This window comes from Thermobia domestica, chromosome 17 (genome assembly GCF_964235325.1).
Source record: "Thermobia domestica chromosome 17, izTheDome1.hap1.1, whole genome shotgun sequence".
Taxonomy (NCBI): Eukaryota; Metazoa; Arthropoda; class Insecta; order Zygentoma; family Lepismatidae; genus Thermobia; species Thermobia domestica.
In genome coordinates this window covers 110751657-110779520 of record NC_137470.1, presented here as the reverse complement: position 1 = coordinate 110779520, position 27864 = coordinate 110751657, and the positions used below count along the sequence as shown (strand labels likewise).

The following is a 27864-nucleotide window of genomic DNA, read 5'->3' as shown; positions in this document are numbered from 1 at the left end:
ATACATTATGTATGAGCGTAAATACGTAAAATTCAATATGAAAATACTCCATTTAGTACGTATTTGAACTACTGGGAAGGATGAAGGAGAAATTTATTTCTTTTAAATAATAATATTGCTTGGGAATGTGTTGATACATTCGTATACTGCAAAAGATAATATGTATATGGCAATTTACGTTAGGAACCAATTAACCGGCTAAACTCTTTTGTTTAGCGAAAAAGGCATGCTTTTACCTCTACAAGGATAATAAAACTCATTACCAAGTGTCCTCTGAGAATCCTCATTACGGTTCCCGAAGAAACATGTCGTCTGAGATTCAACACCGTGTATCTCCAATTTGGGCGACTTGAGTTTTTGATACAATTAAAATCACTACAGGATGGCGCACAATCTGGTTAAGTAGTACACGTATATCACGATAAATAGCTTTGTTATTTTCTCAAAGCAATACCGCGTATAATGAGGCTGAAGCTAGTTTTCAAACAGTTTTTTTTTCTCTCCTGTAAAACTGGTAAAATGTTACTTAAGCGGTATTGAATTCCAGACGACGGATGTGTGTTTGTGTACTGGCGCGATATCTTCGTTGGAGGAATGGATGAAAAGGCAAATTATTAGGAGTGCATATTTTTATTAACCCAACTCCAATCACAAATCATATCCTATTGAGAAAGTGAAAAAAAGCCGGGAAAACTCCAATCCAGTCTTGTTCCAGTATCATAAGTAAAAGAAAAATGTTGCTTTTCCAACATAGTAAGAGAGGAAATTGCTCGTTGAATTTTTTTTTAATAAAATAAGCAATGTTTGTTGCGTTATCTATGAAATTAGCGGGGAAAATGCAAGGCCCGGAGCAAAAAGGACTAAATTTGTTAGGGAAGGAAAGATCTTTCGCATAGAATTCTTAGCCATACCTGCGTGCTATGGCCCTGCATGAGTGTTATTGCTTAATGAAGGTTTTCTAGGACTTCCACCAGAAAGCTGTTTATTGTGGGAATTTCAAGTTCAGCTTGAAGCTGTTCTGTTTAATTGTTCACCAGGTCTAGACTCATGACAGATACACTTGTGGGGAAAAGACTGTCTACTGTATTATATCACAGAACCAGGAATAATTCTTGTCCGTTATGAAGAGGTTATTAAAACTTCTTGGGGAAAATGGGCTCTCCGCGTCCATATCTGAGTGTGTCCGTAAAAGAGAGTGTTTGTTCCGTAAGAGAACATATGTTTTTGCCGGGACAAAAAAAATCTGTCCGTATTATAAAGGTGTCCGTTAAAGGAGGTTTCATTGTATATATATAAAATTATTTAAAATTATCATTTTTTGTTTCGGAGCCAAGCGTAATATTATGTGTATTTTATAGTTTTCGTGTCCGCGATACCAGAAAAAGATGACATTTCATCAACTCCTCCCCCTATTCATTACTGTCATTGTCGTGGGATAGTAACCCCAGAACTTCTGCTTACTGAAATTTAAATTATTGTTAGAAATAGGCAACCATGGAAAGCATGAATATACTATTGGATTGCATAATGGTAGCAAAATCAAATAGTAACAGTACTTCTTAAGTGTTTATTTTACGATGATATTGTAATGTGCAAAAATTATATTAAGTTTTTGTAAAATTGAGACAGTCGACCTCAAACTGACCAGTGGAGCAAACCTCATGTGACTAGTGGTGTATATATTTATTTCTGTTTCTCGAATAATTTGTTTACTGCCTTTCGTAAGTACAAGTTGAGAGGAAGCTTTTTGAACTGCTTGTTTTTCTTCTGCTTGCTTGCTTTTCAGCAATAGAAATTTTGTTTTCTGATATGACTAAATTTTATAATATTTAACTGGATTTTGCACAATTCAGAATGATAGATAAGCCATTCTAGGGTGATTTGAGTTTAAATAGTAAATTTTAAGCCATAATTTATTTTGCATTTGGATTAATGCACTTTTGAGACATCTCTGGTTTCGAGGGAATTTCTTTTAAACTGATAAATAGTGTTTGCATTTCTCCAGTGTATGTGTGAAGTATTTGTGATGATATAGTGTTATTATTCAGTTCAAAATCTCTTGTTGTACGAATTCTGTCGAGGAATTTGAAGCTTAAAGTATGATATATAAAACGATAATCATGTCTGTTGTTCTGTGTTGTTGCGAAACATGGTCGCTTACTCTGAGGGAAGAACGTAAATAAGAAGTATTTCAGAACAAGACCCATGGTTTATACACCAATTGAAAGCACTAATGACGCCTATTACGAAACTGTAATAAAAATTTTCCGAATGCATATACTGTTTGAGGTATATGAATATACAGGGTGTCCAGAAAATCCGTTTCCAATCCCAGAAATCGCAAACGGTGAACCAGATGCCAAAACAGGAAAACACGTGATTGATAATTTTAAAAGTACAACGTATCAAAGCAAAAAGTGTTGTCCCAGGGCCATCCGCAGGGTCCCAGGCGGGGTCCAGCTCAAAAATTGCAAATGGTGAGGGGGTCTAGAAGCAAGTCGTTGGAAACCTGTTGGAAAATGGAAGATGGAACAAGCCTCGACTGTCTAGAATTATCCTGTGCAAAATGGCGACCGGTCAAAGGGTCAACAAAAACGTCATTTTAAAGTCTATGGCAACGTAAAAAAAAAAAAAAAAAAAAAAAAAAAAAAAAAAAAATGTGAGACAGATGTCAAAACAGGAAAACACATGTGTTATCATTTCAAAAGTACAATGATTGAAAGTAAAAATATTTGTCCCAGGGTCCCAGATGGGGTCCTACTTAAAATTTTTAAGTGGCAAGGGAGGTCAAGTAGCATATCGTTGGAAACCTGTTGGGAAATGAAAGAAGATGGAACAAGTCTTGACTCTCTAAAACTATCTTGTGCAAAAAGGTGGCCGGTGAAAATGTACATCCTCATTTCGATTCTCCAAGCACATTCGCTTTCCATTTAGTAATCTGTACTTGTCATTGTGACACGATTGCTCGTATTTGCTGTTCCTGGTGCAAGAATTTTTTGAATCATTTTATACTTCATAATCCAGACAACGAGCATAAGTACCACTATTGCACATTATATGTTAGGTAGTCAGTTCTATACTCAAATAAGTCAAAATATATATTTCTGTTCTTTTCTTTATTTCTTAATTTTCTTTTCTTTATTTATTTAGATATTACTGGGCTCAAAGAGGAGAATCTCACAGTAGGGGCATTTCCTTTCTTTCCGTTGGATAAGAATTGAAGTGGAAACAAACTAAAACCCGACTACAGAAAGAAGAACGCCCACACTTGTAGAGCGCCTACACTTGTTCCATCTGTTTTCATTTAACAACAGCTTTCAAACGATATCCTTCTTGAGCCCCCTTGCCATTTGAAAATTTTGAGTAGGACCCCGTCTGGGACCCTATGGAGGACCTGGGACAAATAGTTTTACTTTCAATCATTGTACTTTTGAAATGATTACACATATGTTTTCCTGTTTTAACATGTCTCACCTTTTTTTTTTTTTTTTTTCAGGTGGCCATAGACTTTACAATGACGTTTTTGATGACACTTTTACCGGTGGCCATTTTGCACAGGATAATTCTAGAGAGCGAGACTTGTTCCGTCTTCTTTCGTTTCGTTTCGTTTCCCAACAGGTTTCCAACGATATGCTACTTGACCCCCTCACCATTTGCACCTTTTGAATTGGACTCCTCCTGGGACCTTGTGGGTGGCACTGGGACAACACTTTTTGCTTTGATACGTTGTACTTTTAAAATAATCAAACACGTGTTTTCCTATTTTTGGCATGTGATTCACTGTTTGCGATTTCTAAGGATGGAAACGGATTTTCTGGACACCCTGTATATTCATATAACTCGCACAGTATATGCATACGGAAAATTTTTATTACAATTTCGTAATAAGCGTCATTAGTGTTTTCGATTGGTGTACAAGCCATCCTCCACTTCGGTATATAATCTCCCTCTCTTCCCTTGTAAGAGTAACCGGAATGGCGGAAACTTCATAACGAGGAATTGCATAATTTGTACGATTTACCAAACATTGTTATGGTCATCAAATCTAGAAGGCTCAAGTGGGCAGGTCCATGTAGCCAGGATGGAAGAAGGTAGGAACGCTTTCAAAATCTTAACGGGAAGACCTAGGGGCAGATGGGAGGATAATATTAAGATGGATCTCGCAGAGATTGGAATACAAAGTAGAAATTGGATACAGTTAGCTAAGGATAGAAGTCAGTGGAGAGCTGCATTGTGAACGCGGCATTGAAGTTTCGGGTTCCATAGGCCATTGGGTGGGTTAGTTATAGATAGTAATAATAGTAATATTTGTGTTGTAGAGTTTTATCTGTGATTAATCCCTTAATATACTTTTTGGTAGAAGCTATTTATAAGTGCTATATAAATACATAATTTCTGCTACATTGAGAACCAATATTTGGTACTGATCTATATGCAAATTCTTTAATCGTTGTACCTACGTTCGAATTTTCAAGTATAGATATTAATTCTGCGAAGTATTGTACTCATAGAAACTGAAATTTAGTATTATATAGGCAGTACTAAGAAGAAAATTTGAAAACTTCAACTGTTTGGGACATTTGGAATAGAAACTGATAAAAGCGCAATCAATTTTGATTTTTTAAATGAATGTTCTGACAAGTCTTAAACCTATCAAGTTTACGGGATTTTTTTATTGAAATAATCTGCATGGCTTTACTTAATTTTGTTTACCAGGCAACTAAAATCTGTGCTGTCTCAGTTTACGGATACATACATTAATCTATGTAATATGTACTTCTTTCATTAGGAAATTAATATCTTATAAGTTATTTCCTGTGTCTAGAGTTATATTACTGGATACCTTGGGAACGTATTCATTTTAGAAGGGCTTAACCTTTGTTTGTATAAATACAACGTTCGGATATACGCTATACAAACTCCAGTGCAAAAACCAGAAGCTAACTTATGCTAAGTGGCCACTAAAAAGCACGAATGGTAACTAACCGAGTTAGGGCAGGGCGATGCTGAAGTGCCCTAGCGGTCGGTATGTGCGTAAGTGAGGAGAGTCGAGATATATGTTCTTCATGTTGCTAGATGCCTTACGTATCAGACAGATTTATCGTTAGGGATCATGACTTAACACATTGCATTCACATACAAATTCAGACCATCATAATTTCTTACGTACTATTACGTGCTTAAAAGTGTACACTTTGGATTACGCTTTTTAACGTTATTAAAGATGTCGTAGGTAAGATTCTCATATATGTTGATTACTTATATATTCCTCTTTTGAGATATTAGATTTTTCTTGTGTACATTTTATAAATTTATGCATTCGTAAATTGGGATTACATAGTAAAATCTTCACAGCTAATTTTTAAGGTTATTTTCCATTTGTCTTATACCAACAGAAGTCAGTAGTAGTGAGTAATTATTTGTTTGCTGAAAATACTGTGAGCTTCCTCGTAAAAACTGGTTAGCTTACTTACCTTAGGTATTGGAAATCCAATATTCGATTTCTATAAAATCTGCTTAAGAAATAAAATTTTCGGTAGGAGCTCACATCGTACGGATCCTGCATTCAGCTGTTGGTCAGTGCCTCACATAGCTTCAGCTGTGAGAAAGCTTAATATAACCAACCAATTGAAAATCCAATGGAATCTTATTCAAAATTGGCACAGTCTTAGTTTGCCTTATGCTGCCAGTTTACGGTTATTTTATTGCCACGCTTCAGGTTTTCGTATACTTTCCCAGGTTCTCTCCTTGTCTAGTTCACTTTCACTTTATAAAGCAGCGGGAAATCCATACACAATCTAAAGGCGGCTGCACAATGACCAGAGAAAACCTGAGTGCTTTGATCGTGTATCTCAATCACAACGTTAGGGGCCGCGGTGGCTCACTGGTAGAAGCGTTCACCTCTGGTGCATGGAATCCATGCTTCGATCCCAGCTCGCGCCAAGTGGGCTTTGTGGTGGACAAACATAGTGTGCGTGGGTTTTCTCGGGCCTCTCCAGTTTCTTCCCAGTTCATTCATTCCTCCATTCCATGCATTTCTCATCATCACCGTCTCCTTGAGCCTACCCAGCATAAACATGAGATTAACTGAAAGCTTTCCTTTCAATCGTAACGTTGAGAGGACTTTGTATAGTACGTGCTCGGATGAATATGCAGTACTAGGTTTTGCTTCATTGCTCCCAATAGTGTACGTTGGTTTGGTTGCCCTCTTCTCTGGTTAATGTGCGGTTGGACTAACACGTTTCATAACTCCCGGTGTTGGGGACTTGGAGAGGAAATCAGTGTTTGAAAACAGCATATTTCTTTCTGTAATGGTAAATATTTTTTCCTTGGATAATGTGTACATATGTATAAAGCAAATTTTATTGCATACCGATTTCTTAAGTACATTTCATACCCTCTCTAACGTCTTTTTTGGTAGCTGAGTCTGATATTAGTCCTCTGTGCTAAGTTGAATGGACTCATCGGCCAACATCGTGGGTCAGTGGAAGTATTAACATACTACCATAAGCTTATCCGATGTTATTTGAACTTAAATTTTTCGTTAGTTGCAATTGTTTCATAAAGACTCTTGCCGATAATCTAGCCTGTATGAATTATTTGTCTAATTACGGTCTTGTACTTGATTAGCTAAGCTTTTTGATTCATGCAAACTATTTCTTACATGCTGTGATGTAATACCAGAATTTTTGGTATGTATACGCTCGACCTTTGTCGGAAATAAAGCTTATACCCACCTGCGTATATGCACGTTTTTTTCGTAAATTCAAGGTGAGTATACCTTGGACCATAAAAATAATAGGTGTGTAAACGCACCATTATATATCTACTTAGACTAGTTAATTTGTCAATGCATAATCAAGCTATCTACATGTATGATTACCAACTGAGATACTGAAAGCTAACCAGTGCTCTGAAACTCTGTTTTCGCTGGGTAAAGTGGTATTTTAATTCTTTCAAATCTCTCAGGTAAAACCTCTTGTGCCTGTGGGTAAGACGCTGTTTTAAAGACAAAACTACTGTGATATTTTTGTTAGTATGGTGTTCGTCTCAGTGGTAGAGTGCTTACCTCTGCTGCATGGGGTCCCTGGTTCGATCCTCGGCCAAGTAAGATTGTGGTGGACAACCTTGGGTTTTCTCGGGGTACTCCCATTTCCTCCCATTTTCTCATTCCATCATTGTTTTGCCGTAATTATCAGTCTCTCAGCCTAAGAGGCATAATCATGGGAAGTTAAACTGAAACATTTCAAGATAAGATTTTGCGAAATACGACTCGTCAGGAGGGTAGAGGGCTAGACTTTTTTTTTTTTTTTCTTATCGCCAGATCTATCAAACTGTCAAGTGTAGAATCTTGAATGTTTGTATAAGTGTTGTTCTTGCATCCTAGGCTCCAGATTAGACAGTATTTCTCAAATGCCAACCCTAAGATTGGAATGGAAATTTTTTGTTCGTTACACTTCCTAAACTACTGACAAGTAAACCTTACGTTTGGGTGAATCGAGTTGCTGACTGAGACCCATATGAGAAAGTAGTACTAAATGTGGTCAGTATTTCAGTGAAGTTGTAGGTGCGAAGCTCCAGGGGTTTAGGAGATACAGCTACCAGAACATCACATGGAAGTACAGAATAGTCTTCATACAGTTGGAGATAAAAGCTCTGTAAGACCTCTTGTAATGACAAAAGGTGAATAACAAATATATGGGTACATATTACAACTAAGGGGAAGTCATATAGTAAGGGTATACCTGACGGCGGCCATCTTGAAATCCGCCATTTTGAATTAAGGTTAAGTTTGTAAAATAGGAATAGGGTCATGTGATACATGATTTAAGGCGCAAATTTAATCAGAAGGACAATGGTGACGTTACTTTTGATTTACGCGCAATTGGTAAAAAGTTACAGGGAAATTAAATATTGTTGCAGCATATGCATTAGCCCTTTACCCCACCTTGTAAATTTTGTGTTAATGATAATAATTAAATAAAAGCAGGTAAATAAATATTAGGTCTATGGTAAGAGTTGCCTTGATGGCGGCCATGTTCAAATCCGCCATTTTGAATCAGACAAAAGTTTTAAACAAAACGCATAACATTGACATCTTATTAATAGCAAATTTTACCATAAATCCAACGGTATAACCATTTTTGCTTTATCATTAACCAGCATTTGTTATCGCATAAACAAGTTGCTAATTTAAGGAAAAATGACAAAGTGGAATTGATTCATAATTGAACTTGGGTCTTTCTTCCAGAAAAGTCCTCAATTAGTACAATCAATGTGTAGTTCAGAAAAGAGTGCATGACTTGCACAAATGCTCTGCTCACAGTGAGCACACCAGACAAAGGCAATCGAGTTACACTTGACACATTTGTCGTTAACAATTCCGTCAAAGCAGTAGTCGTAAGGAGCGATCCAACGTCCAGGTTCTTCATTCAAATATCCAGCCTGATTGAAAGCGAATCGAATCATATTGCGAAAACGAGGAGCACTGAACTGGTAAATTGTAAACGACTGAAGTTATATGAACCTATCACGATGCCATATGTTCACGTCACTTTCTGTTACTGCTGTATCAGCCCGAAGACTATTGCATTACTCTATTCCCATTTAATTTTGTGCTGGTTAATGATAAAGCAAAAATGGTTATACCGTTGGATTTATGGTAAAATTTGCTATTAATAAGGTGTCAATGTTATGCGTTTTGTTTAAAACTTTTGTCTGATTCAAAATGGCGGATTTGAACATGGCTGCCATCAAGGCAACTCTTACCATAGACCTAATATTTATTTACCTGCTTTTTATTTAATTATTATCATTAACACAAAATTTACAAGGTGGGGTAAAGGACTAATGCATATGCTGCAACAGTATTTAATTTCCCTGTAACTTTTTACCAATTGCGCGTAAATCAAAAGTAACGTCACCATTGTTCTTCTGATTAAATTTGCGCCTTAAATCATGTATCACATGACCCTATTCCTATTTTACAAACTTAACCTTAATTCAAAATGGCGGATTTCAAGATGGCCGCAGTCAGGTATACCCTTACTATATGACTTCCCCTTAGTTGTAATATGTACCCATATATTTGTTATTCACCTTTTGTCATTACAAGAGATCTTACAGAGCTTTTATCTCCAACTGTATGAAGACTATTCTGTACTTCTATGTGATGTTCTGGTAGCAGTATCTCCTAAACCCCTGGAGCTTCGCACCTATAACTTCACTGAAATACTGACCACATTTAGTACTACTTTCTCATATGGGTCTCAGTCAGCAACTCGATTCACCCAAACGTAAGGTTTACTTGTGAGCACAGAATTATGAAAATGTTTCATTCACTAGCATTGAGTATCGAAGACTAGGAGAAATGGAACCCAAGAAGAGGATGAGATGAAAAATATTGTCCGTGGTAACACCGGGGGCAGAGGCTACTTAAAATAAATAACAATTTCTAGCACAGTAAATGGTATCAATTATCTAATATATAAATTAAAAGTTACTATGTTTATGACTTAATAATTCTTGAATCACCCGACCGATCTCTGTCAAATTTTCAACAAAGCTGAGGTTCTGGCCTAGGATTTTTTTTCACTTTGACGGTACAACGTAGGCAAGGGAGAGGGCAGAAAGATTTAAAAATGATCGAAAATGAGCAATATTAGTGTCGAATCCATAGTTTTTGGGGTCGCTGAGACGAACAGTGACACTTGTGATGTCGTTTAAATCCATACTCAGCCTCCACTTCCCTTTATGTCCAAAGTGAAACGTACTCTTTCCGTGCGAAGAACGGGTATTCTGCTAGTAATTGATAATTGTTTTATTTTGCCTGAAGAGGTTATTTATTTATTTATGCATTGTATGTATGAAAGGATAGTTTATTGAAGTAGCACACTGTATCGATTGCTATTTGTTTTCTGACGGTGAGGTATATAATCTTAACAGTAATGTACATATTGCTTGTAACGAAAATCGAAACTATTCATTGATCACATAACACTATTTAAACACTGCTTTTAGAATATCTTTACCTTTAGTGTAGCGTATACATCCGGCGTTAGTAGTTCCACAGATATACACTCTCTTAAAGCTAATAAACATACGCTTAGCTTAATTTTTCGCCTCAAATGACATTTCCTCAATTTCAGTGAGATGAGCTTGTGACAGTGTGCATGAGTATTTTACACCATACTAATATACTATGTATATAGTGTAGTGTATTCTGTTTATCTTCAGTTTCTCCTAGCGACTACTTAGAGGATACCTTTTAAACATATCGACCTTGGCCAATTTCTTACCAAAATTTGTTCTAATGTTTCACTGCTAATTTTTTCACTGTGAACTGTATCACAAGCATATCGGGAACAATGTTAATGTAAATAAACAAAGTAAATAATACTATGAAGTTTAATTTGGGAGCCCGGTGGCTGAGCTAGAGCGTTCACCTCTGGTGCATGGAGTCCTTGGTTCGATCCCAGCCCGTGCCAAGTGAGCTTTGTGGTGGACAAACACCTTGTGCGTGAGTTTCCTCCCACACTACTCATTCCACTGCATTCATTTCTCATCACCATCTCCTTTAGCCTATCCGTGGGACGTAAAACTTAAAGATTTCATTTCATTTCATATGCAGTTTATGTATTTTTCTCATTATACTTCAAAATTTTGTGTATACTTCAACTATATTGTTTATTATTATTATTATTATTAATGTTCTGCGATTACCTCACGCTAGGAGAATTTTTCAAGGAATTTAATGTTAACTATGTGATATGTCACTAGCAGCGTTCACCCCGCTTCGCTGCGGTCACCCCGGAACGCAATAAACTTTGTTACTTAGATAATTTTTACTTTTTCGCTTTCAAGTGATATGATAAAAACCATAGAAGATTGCAGTAAATCTTAACATTATATCGCCTGTCATTTATGTTAACCCGCCCCGCTTCGCTGCGGTCATCCCGGTGCTGGCATATTGTAAAAGTGTCTGTAAAAATAAGCAAATCAATTAAAAAATTTTAAACAGAAGATTCAAGCTATTTTCCGCTGTATATCGCCTGTCATTTATGTTAACCCGCCGAGTGACACGGTCATGCGGGTTGCATATAAATACGTTTATTTTTACCTATGATGAACTAATAACAAAGGATTTGTACGTTATGGACACTTGAATGGTCAATTATCTCAAGACACTGGTAATTAAAAATTAAAGTGATATGATAAAAACCATCTAGGGTCCAAATCCTAATAACCCCCCAAAAATGAAAGAAATTGGTTCAGCCGTATTAGCGTGATGAGCGGACAAAGGATTTTGTACGTTCTCTTTTATATATATAGATAGATTTAGAAATATATCACCGAGATCGAAATAATTTCTAATTCAAACTGGACACAAGGGTTAGAAGATATTCATTCATTTAACTTTTGAGAGGTTGGCATTTTTATCCCTACAAAGAATTATAACCGCTTCTCTCCCATCTCCGTTCTTTATTTCTCTCAAGACTATATTATTATTATTATTATTATTATTATTATTATTATTATTATTATTATTATTATTATTATTATTATTATTATTATTATTAATTAGCGCGACAGGTCTTCTTGGGCCTGAGTCTGCTCTAACGCCCTCTGTTAGCGACCAATGGGACTGCATTCAGGCCAACGACGAACATGGAGTCAGCGCACTGCGTTGGTCTGCCTGTAACAGCCGTATCAGAAGCTTTCCGAACCTGCTGGCCGTCATGTCTTTATTTACGTGACTCACCAGTTTAACTTACAACGCCGTGTGGAGGCCAAAAAGACAATATTATACTTATTAAAAATATTTAAAAATTAGATTAGGGTACAAAGAGACAAACAAACGGGAGAATTTTACCACTCATTTGTTTGTCCCTTTTAGTACCCCCAATCTGATTCTAAAATATTTTTAAAAAGTATAATAGACTTGAGGAAAATAAAATAAGAACGCAGTTGGGCGAGTGGCGGGATGTAATTTTGTGTAGAGATAAAAATGATAACCTCTCGAAAGTTAAATGAATAAAAATAAAAAATTATTAACCTTTATATCCAGTTCACATTTTAATTTATTTCGATGCTCGCTGGTATCTTTCTCGTTAAGACATTGTCTGCTTACATTAGATTCCTCGAAAAAATCTTCCTAGAATGAGGTAATCTTAAAAAGTTTAAAGGAATGTGAATAATCAGAAAAACACTTGTAGAAGTATATACGAAGCTTTTCCGGAAGAGTTAATAACTTTTTTTTTCCACGCACTTAAGAAATGTGTTTCTCTTGAAGCATGTTGCTCATACAACCACTGAATTTTCAAATTATGTAATGTCGTCAGTATATTACGCTCAGAGCTACTTCGTTATGTTATATTTGAAAGAATGGTTGCGTTTCACATTATGTCAGTCTATGTATAATCACCAGAAAACCACTAGGGCTTTCCAAAAATATCTAAGAGACATTCTCATGCATGCTGATTTATCTTTCTGCAGTAAACATAAATTATTAGTATTGAAATATTTACATACTTACACACTAACAAAGGTATTTTAATACACCATGAGGATGGCTAAATCTAAATATAGAGATTAGTGTATTTTTATTAATTTATCCTTATAATATCCATAAGTTTAAATTCTAGAAAGTTAATTACTTTGAACACAGCTCTACATTTTATTCAGAACATGATTATTTCTCTTTCAGATTCGTCTCTCTGGGAAAGGAACTGAGCTGGAATATCAGCAGACTTGAAGATAGTATAATGGCGGCAACGGACAGTCTTCCAGCCGAACAAGCTTGTAATAGCCACAATCGATTGCATCGAATATTAGCGGTAGCACAGTCGGAAAATCCCCCGCCTGAAGTGCAGTGGAGTACGGTAAGCTATTCTGTTTTAGTGCATTCAGTTGAACCTGGCTATAGCGACACGATTTCTGCGACACTTCGACTATTGCGTCAAGTTTTCAGTGAGAACAAGTATTTCCTCGGAAAGCAAGTGATTTTATACCACACATATATACGCTTGATCGAGTAGTCAAATACTTAATCATTGGCAGCCTTCGTTGCCTGATATTATACATCTCGGGTTCAAGGGCGCTCGTGTATAACGACACTATTTCCTGGGTCCCTTTGGTGTCGTTATAACTAAGTTCAACTGTATTTTTTAAATTCGTTTTTCATTCTAGCATGTGTCTAATATTTAACATCTTTAATACTCGCCGTCGTTTCTAAATGAGGAGATAGATTGTGAGTTAAGGTGACTCACAAGAAGAATAGTGACTCTTGATGCCTTTAATTCAATTTCAAACTATGTTAGATTTTGTAGACAGCATAGCGTCCGTTTTTTTTTTCTTTTGTGTGTGTTTGTTTTTCAGACCCAAACTATGCTACACGTAAGTGTCGGAAGTGTTATAGAACGGCTTTGTCCGTCCGTACGTCGACAGTATCAGAGCAAAGACGGTAAAAGTTATCGAGATACGGTTCTTTGCAATCCATTCAGCGTCCCAAGAATAGGTACCATCTCCTCCGTTAATTCTCTATTCAAACCGGAAATGGTTCAAATCAGTGATTTCCGGTTTCAACGTTTATCGCGATAGATCGAAAACGGCAACATATACGGAGGTTTTTTGCAAACAATTCAGCGTGTCATGACAACGTACCATGACTATCCCGAACGCTACCAAAATCAAAAGTGGTTCATGTTTGTTATTACTTCCAGTTTCAATACTGATTTCCACAGAGCAAGAAGGGTAAAAGATATCAAGATTTCGTCTTCTGGAATAGATTCATTGTCCCAAGATTATATTATATCGTTTTCATTAACCCGCTGTTCTAACCGGATCTATTTCAAATTAGCGATTTCAGGTTTGAATACTTACCGCCATGGAACAAAAATGGTAATAGAGAGCTGCAAGCTGTTTTCTGCAATTGATTCAGTGTCTCAGGAGAGCATATCTTTACAACCCGCAACACTCTGCCTAAACCGCAAGTGGATGAAATTTACTACTTCCGGTTTCAATACTGATCTCATAGAGCGAAAACGGTAAGAGATATCGAGATGCAGTTTTCTGCAATGGATTCATCTTCCCAAGAGATGATTCTGTCTCCTCCCTTAATTATCTATTCAATCTAGAAGTGGGTGAATTTAAAATATCCGGTTTCAGCCTTTATCGCCATAGAACAAAAACAACCGATCATGCTGTTCACGCTACTCAGGTCTAGGCTTCTATAGAGAGGACAATCTGGGGAAAGTCACTGTTTTTAGCTTAGAGAATTCTTCACTATCGCGTATTAATCGTCACAGGCACCAGCCTTGTCTAATAATTACTCTTCCAGTCAGCTGTAAAAAAAACGGATATGCTAATTTAAAAACTTTTTTTTTTTTACCAATTCATGTTATTACCCATTTGCCTTATCTTTGAAGAATCGTAAACATTTGCGTATCTGAACAGTAATAGTACTCTCCACTATAGGGGTAATAAAGGATTGTTTTTCATAGCACTGAGAATTGCGTCTTCGTTAATAATGGGTGCTCAAACATGGATTTTTGCCTTGAAGCTTCTCCGATCACATTGAATTTCGAAAACAACGTGTTCACCATTAAATGAGTAAAGAAACCTGAACACCTCTCATCTGTTGTGATTCCCTGAAACTTCCATAGATGTCTGTTCCAAATTGGAATTAACTTTTACGCTCGAATTTTGAACCTATCAAAATATAATCAATAACAGAAATACTGGTTATCACTTTGTAAGCCATCAAGTTACACTATGTAATATAAAGTCAATGTATAGGGTAGAACGTTAAGGTATTTCTAAACTTGAGATGTGATTCCTTCAAGAACTAGTAACAAAAAGTCTATATCAATATATACATGATACCTCATTGTTCCGAAGATATACAGGAATTCGAAAATATGGACACGCAGTGCACTGCGAGCGGTCCCGGATTCGATTCCCGGTGGGGACACTCGGTCTAAAAGGGGTGAGACACATGAACTTAATGGTGGATTCAAAGTAGATAAAAGTTAAATCTTGAGGGTAGTGAACACATAATGCGTCGGGGGGGGGGGGGAGTCAGAGGTGTTAGAGACCACCAGCTTCCAGTTCGTATTCGGAATACGGCGTATATTTCGGTGTGTCACGGTATATTTCGTATTATTTACACGTAGTCGCTAACGTTCTCGCCGTTACCGTTTCATTGTCCATAGGTACCGAAAAAGTGTTTTTTTTTTCGACATCTGTCCATCAGTTCGTCCAAGAAAAATTGGCATAATAATTTACGCCAGGTACACATAAAATTTCAAGGCTCCGTGACATTCTCAGAAATATTTAAATGAATCATCCTGACTTCAAACCAATATTGATCAGTAATGAAGAGTAATTTTGAATTCGAATTAATAATCCTGTCATTACCGCGAAACTAAGTGTCAGAGACAGGGTGGTTCAGTGGTAGAGCGTTCACCTCTGGTGCATGGGATCCTTGGTTCGATCCCAGCTTGCGCCAAGTGTACTTGTGGTGGACAAACACCGTGTGCGTGGGTTTTCTCGGGGTTCTTCAGTTTCCTCTCACTTTCTTCATTCCACCATTTCATTCATTTCTCATCATCACAATCTTCTTTAGCCTAGCCGGCAAAATTGTGGGACAAAAAACTCAGAGATTTCTTTTTTTTTTTTTTAACAAATTCTTTGAATATTTGTCGAATGACATGACATATTCTGGTTTAATTACTAAGAAAACATATCAAGAAAAAAATTTAATAGTGTTAACATTTGTTGAACATATGTACAGTTCTTTTACCTCTACACACACACAAACAAACAAACACACAAATACATCGTTAATAACATGACTAAATTCTGTTTTGTGCCGGTTACAAACTCATACATACATCCTTAATTGCATGATTTTAGATTATCTTTTGTGCCGGTTACCAATACACGGTTAATTACATGACAAAGTTATCTTTGGTGCCGGTTACAAATACACAAATGCATCGTTAATTACATGACAAAGTTATCTTTGGTGCCGGTTACAAATACACAAATGCATCGTTAATTACATGACTAAGTTATCTTTGGTGCCGGTTACAAATACACAAATGCATCGTTAATTACATGACTAAGTAATCTTTGGTGCCGGTTACAAACTAACAAATACATCGTTAATTGACTAAGTTTCCTTTGGTGCCGCTTAAAATACACAAATGTATCGTTACTTAGTTGACTAAGTTATCTTTGGTGCCTGTTACAAACTCACAAATGCATCCTTAATTGCATGATTTTAAATTTTCTTTGGTGCCCGTTACAAATACACAAATAGATCGTTAATTGCATGACAAAGTTATCTTTCGTGTCGGTTACAAATACACAAATGCATCGTTAATTAGTTGACTAAGTTATCTTTGGTACCGGTTACAAACTCAGAAATACATCCTTAATTGCATGATTTTCAAATAATCTTTGGTGCCGGATACAAATACACAAATAGATCGTTAATTATATGACAAAGTTATCTTTGGTGCCGGTTACAAATACACAAATGCATCGTTAATTACAAGACTAAGTTACCTTTGGTGCCGGTTACAAACTCACAAATACATCGTTAATTGGCTAACTTTTCTTTGGTACCGGTTACAAACTCACAAATGCATCCTTAATTGCATGATTTTAAATTTTATTTGGTGCCCGTTACAAATACACAAATAGATCGTTAATTACATGAAAAAGTTATCTTTGGTGCCGGTTACAAATACACAAATGCATCGTTAATTACATGACAAAGTTATCTTTGGTGCCGGTTACAAATACACAAATGCATCGTTAATTACATGACTAAGTAATCTTTGGTGCCGGTTACAAACTAACAAATACATCGTTAATTGACTAAGTTTCCTTTGGTGCCGCTTAAAATACACAAATGTATCGTTACTTAGTTGACCAAGTTATCTTTGGTGCCTGTTACAAACTCACAAATGCATCCTTAATTGCATGATTTTAAATTTTCTTTGGTGCCCGTTACAAATACACAAATAGATCGTTAATTGCATGACAAAGTTATCTTTCGTGTCGGTTACAAATACACAAATGCATCGTTAATTAGTTGACTAAGTTATCTTTGGTACCGGTTACAAACTCAGAAATACATCCTTAATTGCATGATTTTCAAATAATCTTTGGTGCCGGATACAAATACACAAATAGATCGTTAATTATATGACAAAGTTATCTTTGGTGCCGGTTACAAATACACAAATGCATCGTTAATTACAAGACTAAGTTACCTTTGGTGCCGGTTACAAACTCACAAATACATCGTTAATTGGCTAACTTTTCTTTGGTACCGGTTACAAACTCACAAATGCATCCTTAATTGCATGATTTTAAATTTTATTTGGTGCCCGTTACAAATACACAAATACATCTTTAATTACATGACAAAGTTGTCTTTGGTGCCGGTTACAAATACACAAATGCATCGTTAATTACATGACTAAGTAATCTTTGGTGCTGGTTACAAACTCTCAAATACTCGTTAATTGACTAAGTTTTCTTTGGTGCCGCTTAAAATACACAAATACATCGTTAATTAGTTGACTAAGTAATCTTTGGTGCCTGTTACAAACTCACAAATGCATCCTTAATTGCATGATTTTAAATTTTATTTGGTGCCCGTTACAAATACACAAATAGATCGTTAATTACATGAAAAAGTTATCTTTGGTGCCGGTTACAAATACACAAATGCATCGTTAATTACATGACAAAGTTATCTTTGGTGCCGGTTACAAATACACAAATGCATCGTTAATTACATGACTAAGTAATCTTTGGTGCCGGTTACAAACTAACAAATACATCGTTAATTGACTAAGTTTCCTTTGGTGCCACTTAAAATACACAAATGTATCGTTACTTAGTTGACTAAGTTATCTTTGGTGCCGGTTACAAATACACAAATGCATCGTTAATTACAAGACTAAGTTACCTTTGGTGCCGGTTACAAACTCACAAATACATCGTTAATTGGCTAACTTTTCTTTGGTACCGGTTACAAACTCACAAATGCATCCTTAATTGCATGATTTTAAATATTCTTTGGTGCCGGACACAAATACATCTTTAATTACATGACAAAGTTGTCTTTGGTGCCGGTTACAAATACACAAATAGAGCGTTAAATACATGACTAATATAACTTTGGTTGTCTTTAAAATACACAAACACATCGTAATTTCATGACAGTTTTCTTTGGTGTGAGAGCCAGACTTTTTTAAGTTCTCTTTCTAAGTTTTCTTGGTGGAGAGCCAGACTTCCGTAAGTTCTCTTTGTCTGTTTTCTTAGTATGAGAGCCAGACTTCCGTAAGTTCTCTTTGTCTGTTTTCTTAGTATGAGAGCCAGACTTCCGTAAGTTTTCTTTGTCTGTTTTCTTAGTATGAGAGCCAGACTTCCGTAAGTTTTCTTTGTCTGTTTTCTTAGTATGAGAGCCAGACTTCCGTAAGTTCTCTTTGTCTGTTTTCTTAGTATGAGAGCCAGACTTCCTTTTCCGTTTTTCTGCAACGAACCAAATATTAAATCACTTCTTCAAAATTCTACACATTTATCAGTATTTTACATTATGGTTTAGCTACTAATTTGTCTTATCATTCTACGTTGCAATATTCTTTTACCTAAGTCTTAATTTTTATTAGTTTGTAATGTTTAAGAATGATTTACAAATTCTACATTATTAGCATTTAAGAGAAAAGATGGCCACAGATGAGGCATACTTGTGTAGTTTTCGACATATCCAAGGGAAACTAGTTTCTTTGTAAACTTAAGAATTGACATTGTGCAATAACAGATATTGAGATGAAATTGACACTGAAATATAACTTCATTCAGCTTTTCATTATGACACTAGAAAGACGACAGTATATAGAATGGTTGGCAAGATATAGCCAAATTAACTCTCAAAACTCAATTACTACGAGGGTCTGGACCGGTGCACATCATGGTTTTGCCGTTCGCGCTTATTATGAAAACAACACATCTGTGATGTTTTGAGAGAAATGTTTCCGGGACGCCTCGTCTCTTTGCCGAGTGATGTCGAGTGGCCTGCGCGGTCACCAGATTTGAACATTTGTGACTACTTTCTTTAGGGATATCTGAAGGAAAAGGTTTTCAAAAGCCACCCTCACACCCTACCAGAGTTAAAACAGCGAATTCTCTACGAAGTGAATGCCATACCCCGCGATATGTGTGCAAGAGCTGCTCGAAACTTCAGGGATCGTCTACAACAATGTATTGATGCTAACAGCCGCCATCTTGAGGACATTATTTTCAAAACTAAATGAATGTAAAATGGTATATTGTACTAATTTAGAAAATAAAAACATTTTTTTTCTATATATCCAGATTTACTTTTTATTGCTCCTTAAAACTGCTTAGTTGGTTCTGCCGCACCCTGTAGTATTCTACGAAACTGACTTAACTTTGACGGAAACTCTTTTAGGTGATATCTTTCAAATTTTGTCAAACTTTACAGTGACTACTATTCATACCTCTACAACAGGGTTGGCCGGTTTAAACAAACAAACAAACGAAAAAAAAAAAAACGAAAAATGCTTTAAATCGTGTGAACTTCATGATGACGTTTCCACATATCAAACCATCCGCATTACGTTTATCTACTTTTCACCTTTTAATCAAGGGGTCCCGTGTTCAATTCTCGGTCGAATCACAACCCATCTTTCAAGTGTAAATCAAGTAGCGATTCGAGGTGTCCCTTTAAGCGAAAGTCTTCTCCGTAATAACCCTGGTATTACATAAGGATGTTAAGCCTAAACATACGAAATGAAACCAAATTATATATTTCTACTTGAATGAATGCCTGTTGTTTTATAAAGAAGCCAAGCTTGCTTAAATATATTGATAGAAATTGGCAAAATTTATCAACTGCCTACGTAGCTTCCAACATCAACTTGTATTTCTCTTTGTTTTAATTTTATTGAATGATATCTACATACCAAATTTGTAATTTAATACCTCAGTTTTAGCGTAGTGATTATGATACGTTGACCTTAAAATTTTACATACAAATACATTTAAAATAATAACAGGATTTTCCCAATGACTAAGGCGGGAGTTTCCCGATTTATATATAATTCTACTTGTGTAACTATTTACCTTTTTGTCCTTTTGAAATGACTCTTGACAATTATATTAACAAGTAGGCCTATGTAAAGATCAGTACAACGTATTTTTATCAGGAGTCCTTCGTGAGCGAGTCGGCAATCACATTTGTGACCAATTAGTCCCGGTTTCGTGTCCAAATGGACAATTTCTCTTGGATGTAAGTCGAGAAGCGGTTTGGATTCCGTTTTAAGCTTATGTGACCCCTTCCAGCATAACCTTGTTGTTGCATAATAACACTAAGGCGAAGCAAACTAATTTCTGTCCATATCTAATATGAATACATAGAGTAAATTATTTAAACTAGAAAAACTTGGTTTAAACCAAAAAAAACTTTTTTTTTTGTTTTTTCAATAAAAACCATGGTTTTTGCCAACCCTGCTCTACAACAACAAATCCTCCGGGTAATTAGAACTTACGTTAACCGCCAACAATATAGCCAAAATACAGTTAGATGTTCTATCTTACGGTGGCAGTTGAAACTTTCTCTTTACAGTTCATGATTTTACCGACAGAGGACTGTGCAACTTTTTTAATATTTTGTGCAAAGTTATCCCTGATATGCAAAGCAACCCCGTCTTACGGTATACAAAAATATATAAAAATCTCGTTATTACCTGACGAACATTAGTCAGTGCCTCTCGTGTTAGGACAGTCCTCCTACGTCTGTGTTTTATGTCACATACAGATCCTGTCTCACGGAAGTTATTGACCATTTTCTGTATTGAACTTACAGTCGAAACAGTCTTACCGAACATTTCCCTAAATTTACTGCAGCTTTTATTCTATTTTTTTAAATGAATTTGTTTTGAAATATTGTTCAACAATGATGCCACATTCCTGAACACTAATTGGCATCGTAGAGTGCTATTTCTCAGACTACGAAAAACAAACAAAACCTTAGCAGTACAGCGAAACACCTGCAAGTGACAATGCGTCTGTCCACTCCCTCCCTTTTCGTCCTCTCCCCTTCCTTCCCTTCCGCTGCAATAAACTTTTCCTCCAACAATGGGCTTAACGGTTGAGTTGAGTTGATTTTAACGTCCCTTCAGCAGCGAGGCTATATGAGACGGGACCTACTGATTAACGTGGAATCCGAACCACATGAGCTCCCGCCGGGAATCGAACCCGGGTCTCCCACGCCAAAGGCGCGTACGCTAACCGCTTAGCCACGGAGGAGCTCTGATGGGCATAACGGAACAACAAAACCAAGACTCAAATGTACTTTACGTATCGCTTTCAAATTGAACGCACTCTATATCTCGAGTGTGAAGATTTTTTGAAAAAAATGTCCCAATAGGTATATGCAAATGATAGATATGCTAATGCAACTGTACCATTAGAGTATTCATGCACATATTAAACTTTAATTTTATTATATTAGTAACGAAAACTCCATAAGGAAATCAAAGAAAAACCAGAATACGCCCGGTTCGATGCCCGGTAGGAGAACATTGAAGTTTGAAAACATTACGTGCTTCGAAAAAAAATGAAATGAAATCTTTAAGTTTTACGTTCCACGGTTATGCCGGTTAGGCTAAAGGAGACTGTGATGATGAGTAATGAGTGAAATGGTGGAATGAAGAAAGTGGGAGGAAACAGGAGAACACCGAGAAAACCCACGAGCACGGTGTTTGTCCACCACAAAGTCCACACGGCGCGAGCTGGGATCGAACCAGGGACCCCAAACACCGGAGGTGAACGCTCTACCACTGAGACACCGCGCCCCCTACGGTGGTTCGAGTTCCACCTTAAACTGTTGGTAAACAATAATGTCGTCTTGGTATAATGCATTGTTAAAAGCTTTTTTTTTCTCAAAGAAATAAAGCCGTATTTGATCACGTGACAGCACACCACGCTCCAATTTTCTGGAACTGTAAGGTACATTATGTATCACGTGTAGATTTTTCAGGTACCAAATTCTACTGTTTTGACTGAAACTTCAGGATCTGCTATTCTATGGTTGTCAACAAATGAGAGAACCATGTACTGTACACTAAGCGGTTTTCTTTATCCGGCTCCTTTTGTTCGTGTACACAGCGAACGTGATATAAACGAAGGCCTATTTTTGCACCGTTTTCTACATACTAACCTACGGAATTTCTGATTGTGTAGATAGCCTCCTTAGACTTTCTAAAGGCGAGCAGTGCTTCATTCCCTTAACTTCTGCCAGTTTGGCTTCAATCATAATGGCCAGTCTCTGGGATCTCTTTCTGTCTGCAACTAAACTGCATTCTCGAAATCGAGTAATTAATCTCGTTATCGTCGAATAGCACTGCATCTGGATATCTATGCCTAAATTCGTCTACAGTATGTGCATAAGATCAAGAGTGAAATACTGTTGAACGAAGAAAATTCGTACCACCTGGGACAAGGATATGTTCCAAGCGATAGAAGGTACAATCGTGTAATATTAACTGAAAATACCCATTCTTCGCATGGGTCACATAAAATATCTATGTAAACAAACTGAACAACGAAAAAAATATCGGTAATTTTCTATTTTTACATATCCCGTTAAATGCCCCGTGAGATCGCCTGGTTCGAATTAAAAAAAGAAAACGCCTCTGCCCCCCAGCCGATGGGGGCTGTATTTGGTGAACGCCTATGGTAGTATCACCATTCAACTCAGCGACCGCGAAAACTATGGATTCGACACTAATAGCGGTCATTTTGGATAATTTTTGTGTGTCTCGGTATCCCCCCCCCCGTGACCCCCGGCCCGCAGCCGAATGGGTGAATTTGGAAATCAATGCGATCAAAGTTTCACCATTGATCTCAGCGACTGTAAAAACTGAATTTGACACTAATATCGGTCATTTTCTACTACTTTTACATGTCCCGGTAAACGCCCTCCCCCCTGAGACTCCCTGGTTCGAAATTAAAAAAAAAAAAAAAAACTCTTCGTCTTGGTCTGGAGTGGGGGCCGCAGTGGCTCAGTGGTAGAGCGTTCACCTCTGGTGCTTGGGGTCCCGGGTTCGATCCCAGCCCCCGCCAAGTGAACTTTGTGCTGGACAAACACCGTGTGCGTGGGTTTCCTCGGGGTCCTCCCACTTTCTTCATTCCACCATTTCACTCATCTTTCATCATCACCGTCTCCTAATCTGCATAAGTGTGGGACGTAAAACTCAAAGATTTCATTTCATTTTCATTTTCTTGGTCTGGAGCCTAAACCAAAGTACCCGTGACCCCAATTTGGTTACTCTTGGTCCACTCGTCTGGTCTCCAGGCTGCACACAGAGACACACACACAAACAAATTTTTTATTTTATTTTATATTAGATTATTTAATAATAATACCTTTCTTTGCCTTCTTTTCCTCTTCACGATATGGCGACGACTCTCTTTCCAGTCTGAGTTTCAAAATCAATTTAACATGGCCGTCGATCACCCCATCAAACTTTGTTGTCAGTCGCTCTAATCTAGTGTTAAGAAGTCCAATCTCTGTGTTCTGCTTTCCTACCTCCTCCCGGAGCATTATGGCATTTTCCCATTCATCCCTTCGAAAGAATAGAGAAGACATAAATAACGAGTACAGTACGAATCAAAATAAATAGCACATGGAATACAGAGTTACATAGATATGTACTAATAGTTAGCAAAATAATGGAAACCTGAAGATAATATAAGTTACCTTTTTATTAGGCGTGGAACCACCATTTGACTGCAGCATGTGTGATTCGTCGTAGAATTTAGTCACATCAATTCATGAATGGTTTCCATTATTCATGCAGTGCAGCATTCCGTTCCGTCAGCAAGGATATAGGAGTATATCTGCTCTGAAGCCTGAGCTCCAGAACCAACCACAGGTGTTCAGTAATGTTGAAGTCTTGGGATTGGGGGATCATGGGAGATGTTGCCTAACGTTCATGAAAGCAGCCTCAACAGCTTCGGAACTGTGAATTGATGCATTGTCATCTTGCATAGGATGGAGATATCCACATAATCCTAAAATATCCACATCATAACTGGTAGTAATACGTACTGTGAGCGTAATAACGGAACCCACGGGATACTAAGATATCGCAGCCCACAGTATCACAGTAGCTACCATGTTTCATATTATAGAGCGGACAGTTTGGAATTATTTCAACGTCTGATAAACAGAAACAGGTCCTCTTGTAGGAATTAAGGTGAAAGAGGACTCATGGGCCTATACTGCACGTTCCAATCATTGATGGTCTACTTTGCATATTCTCGGCACCATTGCCTCCATGTTGAAATATTGTTGGCGATAAGCAGTAGTTATGAAATTGTAACCCGACCCCAGATGTTCACTAATGTGACTCGCATCCGACTGGAATTGTTGCAGTAATTTGTTCAAAGTGCTTGTTGAGTTCCGTAGCCATTTTTGCCGCTTCTGCTTTACAGTCCTTGGTGGCAATCAGGGCCGTATATACGCATGGACCAACGTGAACCATGGTTCGAGGCGGCAGATTTTCTCGGAACAGTTTTTTCACACTTCAGTTGTAGAAATTTCATAAATTTACTATCCATGTTCATGTAGATTATGACACGGGACTTCTCTATTTGTAAATATCCAAATAACAAAAATCTGTTTACCCTAAAAGAAGGTAATTACCGTAAAAATGGATCATCTATATATATAAAAGAGAACGTACAAAATCCTTTGTCCGCTCATCACGCTAATACGGCTGAACCAATTTCTTTCATTTTTGGGGGGTTATTAGGATTTGGACCCTAGATGGTTTTTATCATATCACTTTAATTTTTAATTACCAGTGTCTTGAGATAATTGACCATTCAAGTGTCCATAACGTACAAATCCTTTGTTATTAGTTCATCATAGGTAAAAATAAACGTATTTATATGCAACCCGCATGACCGTGTCACTCGGCGGGTTAACATAAATGACAGGCGATATACAGCGGAAAATAGCTTGAATCTTCTGTTTAAAATTTTTTAATTGATTTGCTTATTTTTACAGACACTTTTACAATATGCCAGCACCGGGATGACCGCAGCGAAGCGGGGCGGGTTAACATAAATGACAGGCGATATAATGTTAAGATTTACTGCAATCTTCTATGGTTTTTATCATATCACTTGAAAGCGAAAAAGTAAAAATTATCTAAGTAACAAAGTTTATTGCGTTCCGGGGTGACCGCAGCGAAGCGGGGTGAACGCTGCTAGTGAATTTATATTAATTATTTCTCATCGATTATTGACACTGTATTGTTTTATCTTAAATTCGACTTTCCGTTGTTGGTTAACTTGCAAACTTAACTAGAATTCATCAACCCTGTCGCCACCGCAAGAAACTTACGATTGTTGTGACAAATTTATTTTATTATTGTTGATGTGGTGAACAAACACCGTGCTCATGGGTTTTCTCGGGGTTCTCCCGTTTCCTCCCACTTTCTTCATTCCACCATTTCACTCATCTCTCATCATCACCGTCTCTTTTAGCCTAACCGGCATAACCGTGGGACGTAAAACTTAAAGATTTCATTATTATTATTATTATTGTTGAGTTTATCTAATATTATCAGTTTGGTGTCTTAATCAGCCACAAGTATTTACTAATATTGAGGGGACGTCATTTTTATAGTGGCGTGAGGTGGCAAAAATGTAAAATAGGGCCCTGGTTGCAATCATCTTCAATGCTGTGCGATCTATGTTAGACATAGCTTGCTACAGCTTTGCTTTTGGGTGACGTACTGTTCTTCGCGATTTGCCTGCCAGTGACTGACAAGGAGAAGGCAGACTTTGGTAAGTGAACTTTGGGGCCATTTTTTGCGAGGAGGCAGTGAACATTTAAAGAGTTAATATTACAAACTGGGAGAGCGCAATGGGCAAAAATAAGGGAGAAAAACCGCCTTCAAAAGTTTTCTACTCGCCACATATACTGTTCGACGCGCAACTTTATCAAGTGACGGCGTGGCAGAGTGAGTAATGTGTGCAACTCATATGCAAAGGGTCCCGGGTTCGATTCCCGTTCGAGTCAATCCTTGTTTTCTTTTTTGCTTCAACTAATAAAGTAACCATTTGGAACTATAAATAAAATATTAATTTACCATCTATATATATAAAAGAGAACGTACAAAATCCTTTGTCCGCTCATCACGCTAATACGGCTGAACCAATTTCTTTCATTTTTGGGGGGTTATTAGGATTTGGACCCTAGATGGTTTTTATCATATCACTTTAATTTTTAATTACCAGTGTCTTGAGATAATTGACCATTCAAGTGTCCATAACGTACAAATCCTTTGTTATTAGTTCATCATAGGTAAAAATAAACGTATTTATATGCAACCCGCATGACCGTGTCACTCGGCGGGTTAACATAAATGACAGGCGATATACAGCGGAAAATAGCTTGAATCTTCTGTTTAAAATTTTTTAATTGATTTGCTTATTTTTACAGACACTTTTACAATATGCCAGCACCGGGATGACCGCAGCGAAGCGGGGCGGGTTAACATAAATGACAGGCGATATAATGTTAAGATTTACTGCAATCTTCTATGGTTTTTATCATATCACTTGAAAGCGAAAAAGTAAAAATTATCTAAGTAACAAAGTTTATTGCGTTCCGGGGTGACCGCAGCGAAGCGGGGTGAACGCTGCTAGTATGTTTATAATGAATAAAACAATATAAATTTTAAAATCACTTGTAAAATCTTTCAATGTTCCATGTAAACTAGCATGAAAATTTAATCTATTCCGTAAATATACTGATATCACGAGCTGTATTATGGTTACGACAGTCAACGGCGCCGATTTCTTTGTAAATTTGGGGGGTCCATTCATAAAAATACATACAACAATACATGTAACAATAAAAATATATATGAAAATACATATTCACAAAAATACATGGGGCCCACATGAGCTTGGGGGGAACAGGCCCCCATAATCGGCGCCCTTGACAATAGTCGTTGTGTAATAAATGTTCTTGATGCTTCGTTTCTACATCTGTTAACAGTGTGCGATTTACAAAGGAGTTGAGGGGGGGCAAATCCCCTTTGCTAATACTGGATGTTGCTATAACCAAAGCAGATTTCCCCCTCATTCCCCTTGTAATTCTCACACTGTCAACAGATGTAGACACGAAGCTTCAAGAACATTTTTTTACACAACGACTGCAGTAACAATAATATTTACGGAAGATATTAAATTTTATTCCTAATTAACATAGAACATCAAAAGAATATACAAGTGATTGAAAATTTCTAATTTTTTATTCATTATAAACATACAGTGAATTAATATTTTACTTATAGTTACAAATGTCTAGTTTATTGGTTGAAGCAAAAAACAAGAAAAAAGGTTCCAACGAGAATCGAACCCGAGACCCTTTGCACTTGAGTTGCTGATTCTTCTCACTCTGCCACGCCGTCACTTGATAAGTTTGCGTGTCGTACGATATATGCGTCGAGTAGAAAACTTTAAGACGGTTTTTCTCCGTCAATTTTGCCCATTGCGCTCTCCCAGTTTGTACTATTAACTCTTTAAATGTGCACTACCACCTCCCAAAAAATGGCCCTGAAGTTCACCTACCAAAGTGTGCCTTCTCCTTGTGAGATGTGACAGACAGGAAAGTGAATTCCTCAGCGTTGCCAACTTAAATAAATATTCACTATGAATCTGAAATGTTCAGAATTATTTATAATTCGTATGTTGTATGTTTCCATCTATGTATATGTAGAGTGTAAAACGTGT

General features: G+C 37.0%; 2 protein-coding genes across 2 annotated transcripts in view; one reads left to right on the top strand and one right to left on the bottom strand.

Annotated features, from left to right (window-relative positions):
• The window catches only part of LOC145674288 (uncharacterized), a 228508-nt gene that overhangs the window by 106586 nt on the left and 94058 nt on the right, over positions 1–27864 (top strand). The window contains exon 9 of the mRNA XM_081744142.1: positions 12707–12881. Coding sequence (XP_081600268.1) covers positions 12707–12881 — 175 coding nt within the window. The remainder of the gene's footprint in view (positions 1–12706; positions 12882–27864) is intronic.
• Positions 14494–27864, bottom strand: part of LOC145674289 (uncharacterized) — a 35891-nt gene continuing 22520 nt past the window's right edge. Inside the window, exons 3-4 of the mRNA XM_081744143.1 lie at positions 23476–23675; positions 14494–18555 (exon numbers count right to left, since the gene is read on the bottom strand). Of these exons, the coding sequence (XP_081600269.1) occupies positions 18275–18555; positions 23476–23675 (481 nt within the window). The 3' untranslated portion in view covers positions 14494–18274. The remainder of the gene's footprint in view (positions 18556–23475; positions 23676–27864) is intronic.